This window comes from Pseudophryne corroboree, chromosome 7, assembly GCF_028390025.1.
Source record: "Pseudophryne corroboree isolate aPseCor3 chromosome 7, aPseCor3.hap2, whole genome shotgun sequence".
Lineage (NCBI taxonomy): Eukaryota > Metazoa > Chordata > Amphibia > Anura > Myobatrachidae > Pseudophryne > Pseudophryne corroboree.
Genome location: NC_086450.1, coordinates 291,362,414 through 291,377,595, shown reverse-complemented (window position 1 = coordinate 291,377,595; position 15,182 = coordinate 291,362,414). Strand labels below are relative to the sequence as shown.

Here is a 15,182-nt window from a genome sequence, read left to right as displayed (position 1 = left end):
CTGGTTTCCCTCAGTTAGACAGAACAACCCACAAACACCTACACTTAGCCCCCACAGACCCTATACAATGCAGAAAATTGGCACAGTATCTGCTTAGATTACACTGCATTGGGACTGGCCACAGCTCCCCCATCTTTCATTTACAAACAAGCCTATAAATAAAAAATGGAAAAAAATGTAGACTCTGTATAACAATTTTATTGTGCAAAATCATCTTCTGAAACATTAAGAAATAAAGAACCTCTTACTGTGAAATAGAGTAATTGAAGTCCACACACAGTTCTGTTTATAATTATTTGCCTCAAGCCCGCAAAATATGTATTGTATGTTTGTTCTAGAGTGTGTTTGGCGGAAGTATATCAGGACAAAGGCCTTGTTGAAGAATTTATGAATCGGAAATCATGTTACGAGGATCCTAAGGTATGAGTCTGGAGGCAGTTATAGCGATATTAATGTAACTAGTCTATTACTCTGTACTGTTTACAAGTGTTAATGCACCGCAACAATCATTAAGTCATATCAAAAAGTCCCTTCATGGGTGATTCTCCAGAAAGTGAACATAAAGTCCCGTGCATCACACACATTTAATTTTTTTGTTTTTCCTTTTAAACTGGTCTGTTAAGAAAATGTTGTTATATGAAAACTGAATTGCTTAGTAGCAATGTCTTACGCTATAACTTAAGAACCACTAAAATCTTGGTATTTTGGAGAAGTTTGTCGTTTGAACTTGTGTAGCTGTCCTGTGCATCACGGAGAATCACCCACGCACACATTATTTGTATAATGCCAACATATTAGTTGCACTTTACCATTGGCAATATGCAGAGCCATAAAACTTGACTTGGTATTAACAAACAGACTGAGTTTAAGAGGCCACAAACTTAAAATACAAGATTATCTATATCTATCTATCTATCTATCTATCTATCGAACACGTGATCCATGGGTTGCTCGAGGAGGCCGTAGGAGCTGGCACTTAATTATACTAGTAGAACTTTAAGAAAGTAGCTCCTCCACTCTAACCTGTGCTCTTCATTGTACTTTAAGTGCCCATGGAAGCTGAGCTGTTTTCACTATTACATTAGTTTATTTGTAAACTTTCTGTTATTTAGGCTGTCATGTCTGCTGCAGTAGCACACATTGGGAGGCTGTTCTGAAGTCAGTGCTGCTGATAGGGAAGTCAACGCTGTTCAGCTGTTTATCCTGATGGTCATTCTGGATAGCGCCTGGAACTGGTGCCAGCCAGCACTCTTACCCTTTAAGAGTGTAGCACTGGCCGCCATCGTGCTTGGTTTTCCCTTCGGTTTCCCTCTTCTCAGTAGGAGGATGACGGTATCAGGCTATTTTACAGTGTTATCTGCATTTCCGCTGTGTTTTTGCACTGCTGTTTTGCTAGATCTCTGTGTGTCTCTTACACCACGGTATTATGTTTCTTGCACCATGGCTGTGTGTTGCAATACTGCTTGCTAGATTTACTGTGTGAAAACTTTCTGTGTAATCTGCAATCCACCTTCCCATGGAGGTGGGCTTGTTTGGGCTTGTTTTTTTACTTACGCCCAATGTAGAGACAAATTGCTTTGTGGGTGGACAATAGCACTCAGAGACCATATGCCAGAGATGAAACTAGGATTTAGGACTTGTCATCCGGGGAGGAGAGATACAGATGGGAGAGAGGAGCGAGAGACAAGATGGGAAAGAGGAGTCAGGATCTGATTATGTGGGGCTGTCAGTGTGTGTACTGCTTGTCTATGGATTCTCTAGCTGAAACTACTGGCACTTTTAAGTATAAAAATAAGAGAGACGTTACCTTTCCGTCCTCTTCGGATCTCTTGGATTTAAGTGAAGAGGCTTGGAAATCCATGGATAAAAAATTGAGTACCTTGAAAATTGCTTTTGTTTTATCTGCTGGATTTAGCAGAACAATTCTGTGTTACTGCGGAGTATATTTTCTGAGGTGGTGCAAGATAAGGTACAGGCGGCTTCCAGGGTCTCTGCAACTGCTATCTCTGATATACAGGCTCTGTGGCTGTGTTCCTGGGTGGTGGACTCAAAGTGAAAATGTTCCAATGTGCTGCTTCCTTTCGTGGACGGATTTCTCTGGACTGGTATTGAACAAGGTGATTGCAGTGTCTACGCATGATAAGAGTACTTGCCTCCCAGTGTCTGCACAGAAGCCTAAGGGTCCTTGGTTTTTACCTTTTCTGCCTTCCGTTCTGGATGGGGCAGCTGCCAGAGGGTAAGCTCTCGGAGGTATGCCACTCTGTCTTCAATCATTGTAACTATGTATGGCAGTTTTCTGTGCTTGGGAGTAGTGACCCTGCATCATTGCCTGCATTGTCTTTTGTCTCTGCAGGAGTCTGCCATTCCCATTAATGTTTACCTTGTGATGACCAGGTCAGTTCTGGCAGGACTGCTATGGACATGGCGTACAGATGTGTCCTCTTACATCCTTGCTGCAGTCACGCTAAACAGCCCTTCAAGATGAAAAAAAAGATGCTTGCCGCTACCGAGTCACACGGCACTCACGTGTTATGTGTAATGCGGCTTGTAGCGCATGGAGCAAAGTTGTAAGAGGACACATCTGTATGTCAACTATCGGGGGGAGGGAGGTACAGGACAATTGCATAGGTAACTAGAATATTGCCTTGGGTGGTGGCGTTTGTGCCGGCAATGTCAGCTGTGTTTATACCAGGAGTGTGTATTTGTGAGATGGACTTTCTCGGCAGGAATGTAATCTTGCCAGGGAGTGGTCTCTTCACCCAGAGGTGTTCACCACATTGGTTCAGCTGTCAAGTCTGCAAGAGATGAACCTCATGACTTCTAGCCATAACTGCAAGGTTTCTTAGTTTAGTGCCCAGTCCAGGGATCTCAGAGCTATTGTGGTGGTCACTGTGACTGTTTCGTGGACGTTCAGCTTGGGGTATGTTTTTTTTTTTTTTTTCTCCACTGCTATTGTTGCCTCACCTTGTCTATCTGGTAATCTAATTTTGGGATATCGGGGATTCTGGTGGCTCCAAATTATCCCCAGAATTCGTGGTACCTTCCCTTGCTAGCAGATCTGTTGCAGCAAGGTCCATTGCTACACCAGAACCTTCCTGGGCTGGCTTTAATGAAGTGGCTTTTGAAGCCAGTATCCTGAAAGCCAAAGGTTTTTCATCTAGAATCGTTCAGATCATGTAAAAGCCAGGAGACCTATTCTGCTAGAAACTACCTCAGAGTGGAGGATTTACGTTCTGTAGTGTGAAAGGAAAGGTTTTCATACAGTATAGTACTTCTCTTTTTCGCCATTTCCGTTTCCTTGCTTATGTACAGAATGGTTCGGGGAGTGTGTCCTCCTCAGTTTGCCAAAGGTGCAAGTTTCTATACTTTCTGTCTTTACTTTCAAAGCAGGTTGTCTTTCCTTCCATAGGTTTGGACTTTTTTGCAGTACATTTTGCATCTTCAATCCCCTTTTGCGCTTCAGTGGTTTTACTGAACCTGAATCTTGTCACGTCACTCCCCTTCAGAAGGCTCTGTCTGAACCCATGGAATTGGTTCATTTCAAGTTTTAAACTTGAAAACTGTTTTGTTTTGTTTTTTATGCCCATTGCATCGGCCCATCGTGTTTCAGAGCTTGGGGCCTTGTCTTGAAAAATCGCCTTTCCTTGCCTTGCATGAGGATTGGGCGGTATTGTGTAGGATTCCGTCATTCCAGCCAAAGTTGTTTTGTCTATTGACATTAATCAGGAGATTATTCTTACCATTTTCCATCCTCCTTCTTCCAGGGATCTGGAAGGTTTGACTCTTTTGGATATGGATTCTCTCCTGGTGCTTTATGATGTGAATAAGCGTGGTTGGCAAGCAGATTATTGCTTGGTGGATCTGCTTTGTTATCCTCCAGGCCTACTTCAATGTGGGGCAGTCAGCTCCAGAGCCAGTTTCAAAGCACTCTACCAGGATGGTGATTGCTTCCTGGGGTGCACGGAACAGGGCTTCTGCAGAGCACTTGTGTCATGTTGCCACCTGGTCCTCGGTCCACACCTTTATCAGATTATACTGATTTCCAGTTTTCGCATCCAAAGATACTATTTTCAGATGGAAGGTTTTGCATTCAGGTTTTTCTATGCATACCCTACCCTTGGCTTATCCCAGTGTGTCCTGGATAGTAAGAATGAGAGAACTGGATTTTTGTACTTACCATTAAAGCGTTTTCTCTGATTCTGTCTAGGTGGCACTGTGTCCTTACGCTCAGTGTTTTGTTCATTGATTGGCTCTTGCTGGTTTATAATCTACATTACTTTTGAAAATGTAATGAAAACCGTGGGTTACAGAGGTGAGGAGTACCTAACCTAATTAAGTTCCAGCTCCTTCGGTCCTCTTGAGCAACCCCTGGATTATTGTCCCCCCAATGGAATCAAAGAAAAGGATTTAACAGGAAACACAAAAATCCAATTTTCATAAATATACCCTTTCAAGCCATCTACTTTATCATATCTTAAACAAACACCTCCTTAAACAGTATCACAGCTCAGACACATGGTTAGGCCCTGCTTAATTAGGTATGCCATGACGTGGTAAGCTGTCTTACCCAGGGTCGGACAGGCCCACAGGGGAAACCACCGGTGGGCCCCACTACCTGGGGGCCCTACTCCACTTCTAGGGATCAGGTTCCAGACTGTGTTCTTGAATTATACATTACACATATGTTACATTATACTGCACAGGACTATGGTGTATTCTCTGCAGTGCATTGCCAATATTTATCTGGTGCATTATCATGCACGCACTACCTGTGTGTGTATATGTATATATGTATGTATGTGTATATGTATATATATATATATATATATATATATATATATATATATATATTTATTTATTTGTTTATTTATTTTTTTGTTAAGGTGCGCAGCCCATGCACTCACTAATGGTTAGGCAAACCATTGTGGCGGCTGGCCACACCCCCTCTCGAGTCTTACAAAACCCCGATACATGGGCCCCTACCATTGCATTCCCCGGTGGGCCCTTCATGCCCCAGTCCAACACTGGTCTTACCATTACTTGTCTCAAGTTTGTCTTTTAACTTACTTGCTCTCCCTAGCTGGAACATAAGAATAAAATGTTTGTCTCTTTCTGAAAGGTTTGTGCTGCAGAGTTTAAAGAATTTGTGGCTTGTCTCAAACAAAAGTTCAGCACAACACTGGGTGTTACAGTTTATGAAATCCCAGACAATGTAGAGGACTTGTTTAACAGGTAATGTCCTATGTATAACACTTGGAAATTGTTTAGTATGTAGGTAAATAAAGAGTGTTACCATTACATTTTAGGCCCTGTAATAAATACTTCATTACATTGTGTTGTTATGTATTAAAATGGAATGGAAACACCTTACTGTACTTTTCAGCTCTGCATGCATTACAAACTTAAACAGAGATTATATATTTTAATGCACAGTACTACAAACCAATCCGGTTTAATGACTATAAGCATTAGGTTGAAACAATCTTGAAAATAGCAAAGTTACATTTTGGCAATACCACCATTGTATGCATTTATACAATAGCTGCAAAGCTGTTAATTTAAAATTAGAGATTGCATGGAGCTAAACTAAAAATACTCTATGATCTAGTCCAGTGGTTCTCAATCTTGGTCCTCAGGACCGCACACGGTTCACGTTTTCCATGTCACCCAGCAGCTGCACTGTGTATCACTAACTGTCACATTTAAAAAATCTACAGGTGACCTGCAAACATAAACCGTGTGGGGTCCTGAGGACCGAGTTTGAGAACCTGTGATCTAGTCATTAAAGCACAAACCAGTTTGTTGCAGAATGTCATTCCTGGAGTAGAGCCATTGAACCTTTTTTGTTTTATCTTGGATGCATTGTTCAGACCTTGATTGCGCCAGTGAAGCTGCCATGCTGTATCCTCTAGTAATTTGCAAAGTTTGCTTGCTTAAGGCTTGTTCAGTGAAGATTACTTTGTACCATCCCTGAAAAAGGCTGAGCAGAGACAGATATTTTTAAACTGGAGAATATATAAAGGATGCCATAATAAAGCTGATTTCAGTCCTCTTATTTTAAATATGGTCATGTGACCAAACTTTGTACACGGGTGGTATCCTTAGGAGGTTTGGGCTTTAAAATGTGATTCCACAAAGCTTTTTGATAGTGGTTAGTCCTTCTGACAGCCAGCTAGGACCTCTTGATGCCGAAGTCAGTGGGGCCAGTCTCATCCTTTTCCACAGCCTCCCTCCCTTTCTGACCCATTAGTAATTACCTGAGAAAATTTAAAAAGCTCCCTCAGAACTAACTCTTCTCCAGAATCATTGTTTCATCCTTTGGGTTGTGCTTACCATTTGGTCACTCAAGAACTGATTGGTAATGCATTTATCTGCAATGTCATAGATCATCAGAAGGCTTGAAGTTTTAAATCCAATGTCTCCCGAGTGCCCGATAAAGATGGTTCCTTCTGGTTTGTTATGAATTTCTTTGTCCATTTTGATACTGCGCTTCAGTGTTACCTCCCCACAACTCGTTCACACTCTACATGAGCTTATAGTCTTATTTAGCCTCCTGCACACTTCTATGATGGTGTGGATCCCAGCTGTGATTCCAGTTTATATGCCAGTGGTTCCCAAATTCGGTCCTCAAGGCACCCTAACAGTTCAGGTTTTAAGGATATCCATGGCTGAGCACAGATGGTTAAATCAAATGGACTGATGTACTAATTAAGGCACCTGTGCCCAAGCATGGTTATCCTTAAAACCTGGACCTTTGGGGTGCCTTGAGGACTGAGTATGTAAACATCTGCCATATGCGCTCTATTCAAAATACTAAATTTTTGGAATAAGTCTCACTGGCATCTCAACAATATTGTCTGGCTGTCACTTGGTGGTTTCTTCTTTCACTGTGTGACATTGGGCCTAATTCAGATCTGATCGCAGCAGCAAATTTGTTAGCAGTTGGGCAAAACCATGTGCACTGCAGAGAGAAAGATATAACTTGTGCAGAGAGGGTTAGATTTGGGCGGGGTGTGTTCAAACTGAAATCTAAATTGCACTGTAAAAATAAAGCAGCTAGTATTTACCCTGCACAGAAACAAAATAACTCACCCAAATCGGACTCTCTCTGAAAATGTTATATCTGCCCAAACTCCAGTGCACACAGTTTTGTCCAACTTCTAACAAATTTGCTGCTGCGATCAGATCTGAATTACCCCAGCACTGACATCATTTACCTGGAATGTTAATCGATTTTTCCTTCACCATTGCACCCAGGGTATGTGGTTCTTAGTGATTACATTTTACAAATAAGTGTTCTGAAATCCAGGGCCACCTTCCTGACTGATTACCTTGACATCGCTCCTCTGGATAGTTATAGTTCAGACAGGCAGTGGCTTATCTGCAATACCCAAGGGCTACTACAGATCAGGAGGGGAGTATTTTGTTTAGATCATCTCAGTCACGTACATTCTGGGGTTGGACATCTGGGAGGCAGATTTTCGGAGCTGGCAATAAAACAATCGGTCCTCCCGATTTTCGTCGCTACCTTATGCAGATTTGGTGGTTTCTCTCAGAAATAGATCTAAAAAGTAAATCACAAGCTGCCTCTGTAGTATTTGGCTCCTGGATCCATGGTCATGTTTCATCAATGTGTTTACACTTCCGTAGCTGCTGCAAACATGGGATTTCTGTTTTTGGATGGAGATTTATTCTTATAACCCCTTTTTCGACAGAAACTGCAGTTATGTTTCTCAAGTGAGAGGACCCGGCCTACCACAGTATTTAGATTATGCTGCTCTCACAGCTTGGAATTCTTAGATGGCCTGTGTCATGAAGTGATCGCATACAACGCTGCCCTGCTGAGCGCTTTCTCACCTCTCCTTACCCGACAGGACACTTCAGTTCTGCTGGTCGTGCCCGCTGACACTCCCGGCGGTGGTCCCGGTGTTCAGGGTCCCACGTAGAGCCGGTGCCGGACACCACCATCTTGTTCATTAACACAGACTCCCAAGCACCAGTGGGGGTGTCATGGGAGGTGCTGCACAAGCCAATCAATGATAACCCAGGAGTATAAAGTTCCTGGGAAAGCACTTCCTGGTTGTCATTGCTTCATTGTCCATTATCCTGCTGAAACTTGCTCAGTATCTCTCTGGCTAACGTTCAGCTATTGACCCCAGTCCATTTATCATCTCCAGAACTCACTGACTCGAACCTGTAATCCTGCAGAATTGGTAGTGCATTTCCAGTGCTTCTGCTTACCTGTTACTGCAAAAACCCCAGTAATCCTGTACGACTGGTATTGCAAAATATCCTAGTGCTTCAATACAAGGGATGGCTATTACAAATATCTGGTGATACCTTTTGGTCTCAGCAGTGCTATGGCTGTTCCAGCATTTTGTAAATTAAATATTCTGGGAACCTTCTCTATGAATCCATGGTGGTGTACTTAGATGATATCCTTATCTTTTGTTCTGATGTTTCCATTGCCAGCGTGCGTGTGAAGTTCTCCGTCACTTGCGAGCACATCGCCTTTTTTGCAAAATGAAGAAGTGTGTGTTCGAGGTACTTTCCATTACCATCCTGAAGTATATTATATCCGGCACAAACCTTCAGATGGATCCCGACAAAATTAAGGCTATAACTTCCTGGTCTGAACTTTCCTCGTTGATAAGCAACTCAGCGGTTCCTAGGTTTCGCAAACTATTATAGCAAATTCATCCAAGGATTTTCTACCTTAGTGGCACCGATAACTGTACTCGCTCGCAAAGGAGCTGATCCATCTCAATGGTCTCCTGAAGCCAAAGCAGCCTTTCACAGTTTGAAGCAGGCTTTCATCTCTGCTCCAGTACTGCATCAACCGGATACCAGTAGACCCTTCTTGGTCGAAGTTGACGCTTCAGCTAAAGGTGTAGGGGCCGTATTATCCCAGAAGTCTTCTGTCAACAAAATCCATTCTTGTGGTTTCTTCTCCAGGAGGTTTGCTTCCTCAGAGAGAAATTACCCTATAGGGGAGAGAGAACTTCTGGCCATCAAAGTAAGCATTTGGGAAGTGGCGCTACTTGCTAGAGGGGCACAGTTTCCTATTACCGTCTCTATGTAGTTTAAGAACCTGTTATTCCTAAAGTCAGTGCAATGCCTCATCAAGGCCGCTGGTCTCAATTCTTGTCTCGATTTGATTTTAAACTTGTGTATTGCCTAGTCCATCAGAATACCAAAGCAGATGACCTATCTCGTTCTCTCTCACAAAATAAGGAAGAGCCTCAAGAAGTCTATCCTATCCTCAACTAGGCGGTCTTTGCAGCTACCTAAGTGTCCCTGAATCCTTCCTTGAGGAAGACTTTCATAGATCCGCAACTTCGGAAGAAACTGATCAAGTGGGCTCATGCTCTGGACGTACCAGCGTCTCAGGCAACGGCTCAGAGTTTCACTCAAATATTGAAAAAAGTCCGTCATACTTTGAAGAAATCTTCTCATCATTCTAAAGTATTTGTTGATCGCAAACGTTCTGCTGTACCTTTATTACAGATCGGTGATAGTGTGACTATCTACGGGAAATCTGTGGTTGAGCGTTCCGTCTATGAAATTTGCTCCTAGATTTATTGGACCGTTCGCTATTTCCAAAGTCATCAATCGAGTGGTGTATCAACTCTCGCTACCATCGTCTCTCCAGATCTCCAATTCCTTCCATATATCGCTACGAAAACTACTAATTCTGAATCGCTTCCAGTCACTGGTTCCTAAGGGGCCTCAAGTGCAGACCAAGAGGGGTACAGAATTTGAGGTGGAAAGAATTTTAGACTCCCGACCTCGTTATGAGAAGCTACAGTACCTAATCGACTGGAAAGGATATTGACTGGACCAGAAGAGAGGTCGTGGATATTCTAGAGAATGTGCATGCTCCACTTCTCATCAAGAAATTTCACTCCAAGTTTCCTAGGAAACCTAGGAAGTGTACGGGGACAGGGGGGTACCGTCATGAAGCGAGCGCACACAGCAATGCCCTGCCAGGAGCTCTCTTGCCTCTTCTTCCTCGACCAGATGATTCCTCTGCTTCCATACTTCTGGTCGTGGCCGCTGCTACTCACTCGAGGCGGTGGTCCCACGTGGATCCGGCGCCAGGTGCCACCATCTTGCTCTCTGACAGAGACCCAAAAGCACCAATGTGGGAGGCATGGGAGGTCCTGCAGTGCTGCACAAGCCAATCAATGACAATCCAGAGGAATACAGTTCCTTGGAAAGCACTTCCTGGTAGTCACTGCTTTATTGTCCATTATCCTTGCTTAGTATCTCTCTGGCTAACGATCAGCTGTTGTCCCCAGTGCATGTATCATCTCCAGCACTCACTGACTCCTATTAGTAATTCTGCATAACTGGTACTGCATATCTCAGTGATTCTGCTTAAATTGTACTGCAAAAATCCCAGTAATCCTGCACGACTGGTGCAGCAAAATATCTCTGTTCTTCTGCATATCTGGTACTGTAAAAACCCCAGTAATCCAGCACAACTGGAACTGCAAAATATCCCAGTGCTTCTGCTTATCTGGTACTGCAAAAACCCCAGTAATCATACACAACTGCTACTGCAAGATACTGTATCCCAATCCTTCTGTTTAGCTGGTACAACAACAACAAAACAGCAATCGTGCACGACTGATACTGCAATATCCCAGTGCTCCTGTTTATCTGGTACCGCAGCTTCTCAGTGAGCCTGTAAAGCTGGTACTGTGACTTCCCAGTACTCTTGTTTATCTGGTACTGCTACAGTCCTGTCAATCCAGTACTACTCTGCATCCCGGCAATCCTGTGTAACTGCTACTGCTCCATTCTTCAAAATTTCACGTGTGCTCCGATCTCTTCCATTCCTTGACCTGTATGATAAAGTCCTACATCAGACCACTTAGCTTTCTGCCCAAACTTCCGCGCTCCACTCCTGTGGCAACACCTAGGGCTGTATGTTCCGATCGCACACTGATGATTTTATGCCCAGTGTGCACGCTCAGTGCCCAATCTGCACAGGCCCAGGGCCCAGCAATGCCTTTGCATCGCATTGATGCGACCGCCTCTGCCTGATTGACAAGCAGAGGTGCTCACGGGGCGGTATTTGGGGGACGGGGGGGCTAGGCAGGGGGCTAACTTTGTTTTGTAGGGCCAGGAATGCAATTGCAATCGACTTGTGATTGCATTGCTGGCGGACATTAGCATGCTGGGCGGCATTGCCCTGTGCTTGGCGTCCCCCCGCATGTGATTCTAAGCAGTTGTTGTTTTTCTAAGTTAACAAAACTGCAACTGAAGCTGACTAGGCTCTCTAGTTCGATTTTGTTAGTATTGGACCATAGGAAGGTGCATGTAAGCCATTTTATGGAGTTGCTTTAGTGTATCGCTACTTGTTCATAAATAAAATGTAAGAAATCAGATTATGGCTGGGATTCAATTGACCACTGTGAGTATTAGAGGTAGCCTCGGGCTTTAATGCCCAGAATTATTCAATTATGCTCCCTTTTTCACCCGATAGCCTTGTTAAAGTAGTGTATTAATGTGCGTTAACATGCAGAATCCGGGAAAAGTTCAGATATGCTTGTTAACTGGGTTGCGGCACCTGGTAACCTACTAGTTATCGGATTTTATTTCGAACTGCTAAAGCAGGTTAAAAAAAATCCCTGATAGCCCTGGAGGACCAATTAGCCCACAATAATCTGCTGCAACAAATTGAGTCTCGGGCTATGTCTGTATTTTTGGTCCAGTGGTAAATGTATATTTATTTATTTTTTTACTAGGTACAGACTTAAACATTAAATCTACTTTTTCATTTGAAGATGATGTTGCAGGAAAACAAAGTCACACGGCTCAAATTGTATTAGTGAAACAATTTTTATTTATCAGGTTTCGAGTTTTAGCTGTTGGGGATAAATACCAGGAGAGAAGATTTGACATTATCACCAGGTATTGTATTGTAGATATTTGTTTGTATTTTGCATATTTTTATTGTACAACCATTTCACCTTGTTAACAGAATAGAGCATTACAGTATTATTCTGCTGTATAACCTGAGAGAGACAGTGGCATGTTGGAGAGATCTTATGCAGATTAAAAAAAAATCCAGTCCATCTATTAACAGAAAATTGTTGTGGTTGTCAAGGGCGGGGGAATTGAATTGTGAGATGTCTAAACGGAACTATTTCTCTAAGATGCAGGATGCCGTACCATGATTAATTTGGGATCTGGGTTTGCAATATTTGACTATGCAAATTCCAGAGATTTTCGGTTTGCCATTGCACATTTTTTTGGCGCACCTATGTGGGGTGTTATGTAAAACTTGTGACGTTGGTATCCCAAATTAACAACATACCATCTGTTTTCCTGCCACTTCCCAGCCGTCACTACTAGTTGAATTGCTTCCTAAGTATACACATAGAAATGTAGCACATTAGTCAACTGATCAATCTCTAAACTCAGAAAATAAAAGAAAGGTGGTAGTTTCAGGCAAAGTTGGGTATTGGTTTTCAAGTCTTTCAATTTGGGACTTTATCAGTCAGGAAACAGACTCTTAGGGGGAAAGATTAAGGAACTTATGGGCAAGAAAAGGCGAGCATTTAAAAAATACAAATCTGACGGGGAAGCAGAGTCATTTCAGCACTATAAGGAATGTAACAAAATTTGCAAAAAGGAAATAAGAGCGGCTAAAGTAGAAACTGAAAAACTAGTAGCAAAGGAAAGCAAAGCGAATCCCAAAAAATTCTTTAAATACATTAATAGCAAGAGATTAAAGAAGGAGAGTATAGGCCCTTTAAAAGACAAGTTGGGAGTCTTAAGCAAAAATGATAATGACATAGCGGACACACTAAATGAGTTTTTTTCAACAGTATTCACTAGAGAGGACCCAATTCAGGGACTGACACACAATCTCAATAATGAGAATATGACACTGATAGGTACTTATTTAAGCGAGGAAGTAGTCTGTGACCGATTAAAACATTTAAAGATTAATAAATCACCAGGGCCCGATGGCATTCATCCAAGGGTTCTAATGGAGCTTCACTCTGAACTGGCAAAACCGCTATCTTTGATCTTTAAGGATTCAGTTATATCAGGTATGGTTCCCAAAGACTGGCGTATAGCGGAAGTAGTGCCTATATTCAAAAAGGGAAGTAAAGCTGAACCAGGTCATTATAAACCAGTTAGTCTTACATCTATAGTGGGGAAAGTATTGGAAGGTATTCTAAGAGATAGTATTCAGAAGTTCCTTGAAACCAATAAGGTCATTAAAAGGAATCAACATGGGTTTATGAAGGACAGATCCTGTCAAACCAACTTACTTGGCTTTTATGAAACAGTAAGCGCAAACCTAGATCAGGGTAAAGACGTGGATGTAATCTTTTTAGACTTTGCCAAAGCGTTCGATACTGTGCCACACATGAGACTTATCTACAAGAATCAGGGCTAGGAAGCACAATATGCACTTGGGTCAAAAACTGGTTAAATAATAGGGAGCAGCGCGTTGTGGTTAATGGATCTTTTTCAACTTGGACTGAAGTGCTAAGTGGTGTGCCGCAAGGCTCAGTATTAGGACCGCTATTGTTCAATATTTTCATTAACGACCTAACAGAAGGTCTAGAGAGCATTGTGTCAATTTTTGCAGATGATACCAAATTGTGTAAGGCTATAAATACAGAGGAGGATGCCGAGTCTCTTCAGAACGACTTAGTTAAATTAGAAGCATGGGCAGCCAAATGGAGAATGCGCTTCAACACAGACAAGTGTAAGGTAATGCACTGTGGTAACAAGAACAAAAATTACACTTACCTACTAAATGGGGTAAAATTAGGGGATTCTGTACTGGAAAAGGACTTAGGTGTCCTCATAGATAGCAAGCTAAGCAGTAGTACCCAAAGTAGGACTGCAGCAAAGAAGGCTAATAAGATATTAGCATGCATAAAACGGGGTATTGATGCTAGGGACTAGAGTATTATACTCCCGTTATATAAATCACTAGTGAGGCCACACCTTGAATACTGTGTACAATTCTGGGCACCGTACTACAAAAAGGATATCCTGGAGCTTGAAAAGGTACAGAGGAGGGCGACCAAATTAATTAAGGGCATGGAGACGATGGAATACAAGGAAAGGCTTGAAAGACTAGGCATGTTTACATAGGAAAAGCGGAGACTAAGAGGGGATATGATCAACATCTACAAATATATAAGGGGACAATACACAGAGCTTGTGCGGGACCTGTTTTTGGTTAGATCAACACAGAGGACTCGTGGACACTCGCTCAGGTTAGAGGAGAGGAGATTCCGCACAATACGGCGTAAAGGCTTTTTCACGGTAAGGACAATACGTGTTTGGAATTCCCTGCCCGAGGGAGTTGTAATGGCGGAATCTGTCAACACCTTTAAGAATGGGTTAGATAAATTCCTAATGGATAAGGATATCCAGGGGTATAGTGCATAGTCATGCATTATAGTTACTATAAATAGGGATAAAATGCAACGGCTGACAGCAGCATCAGTCAGAAATTTTAGTCAAATCATCATGCATAGGAGACCACAAATAGGTTGAACTCGATGGACAATTGTCTTTTTTCAACCTCAGATACTATGTTACTATGAAACTATGTAATTCAAATGTTTGAAAAGACGCTTGGGTGCCTGTTTTTTACTGTCTATTAGATAGGAAAAAACAGACACCCAACTGACTTTTCAAACATTTGAATTCCCCCCATATTATTCTTTGTAGTGAGCACATGCAGTAAGTCCTAGTGGTCTCACCATCTCAGTAATCCAGATATGTAGAGATTACTGCCTAACAAGTGATGTCAATGAAGGTGTCAATTCTTCAGGTTTTCAGTCTGTAGTTTCTTCAGGTACAATATTTCTGTGTTCATTCACAATACTTGAAAGGCTTAACTTAATCATTAGGCAGCTGAATTCATAACCTGTGTAATTCATAACCTGTGTGGAAACAACCTCCTGCATACTTTGGTGTCAGAATATAACTTTCAACAGGTTTAGGTTCAGCAAGCTATGGTTTCCACACACGGTGCGATTATCGCATGCAATTTGATCTTTTTAGTTCAAATCGCATTGCATCTAGTTCAAATTGCACCGTGTTTATTTTTCCTTGTGATGCGATGTTCGCTCCCACATAGTCAATATTGCTTGGCAAAATATTAAGTGCATTCAGGTATTTTTGTACTACAT

The 15,182-nt window shown here is 42.3% G+C and overlaps 1 protein-coding gene across 3 annotated transcripts in view; it reads left to right on the top strand.

The window, feature by feature from the left end:
- GTF3C1 (general transcription factor IIIC subunit 1) overlaps positions 1–15,182 on the top strand; it is a 489,121-nt gene that overhangs the window by 294,411 nt on the left and 179,528 nt on the right. For all 3 annotated transcript variants that reach the window (XM_063934225.1, XM_063934223.1, XM_063934224.1), the window contains 3 exons: positions 339–420; positions 5,120–5,232; positions 11,863–11,922. In XM_063934225.1, coding sequence (XP_063790295.1) covers positions 339–420; positions 5,120–5,232; positions 11,863–11,922 — 255 coding nt within the window. The remainder of the gene's footprint in view (positions 1–338; positions 421–5,119; positions 5,233–11,862; positions 11,923–15,182) is intronic.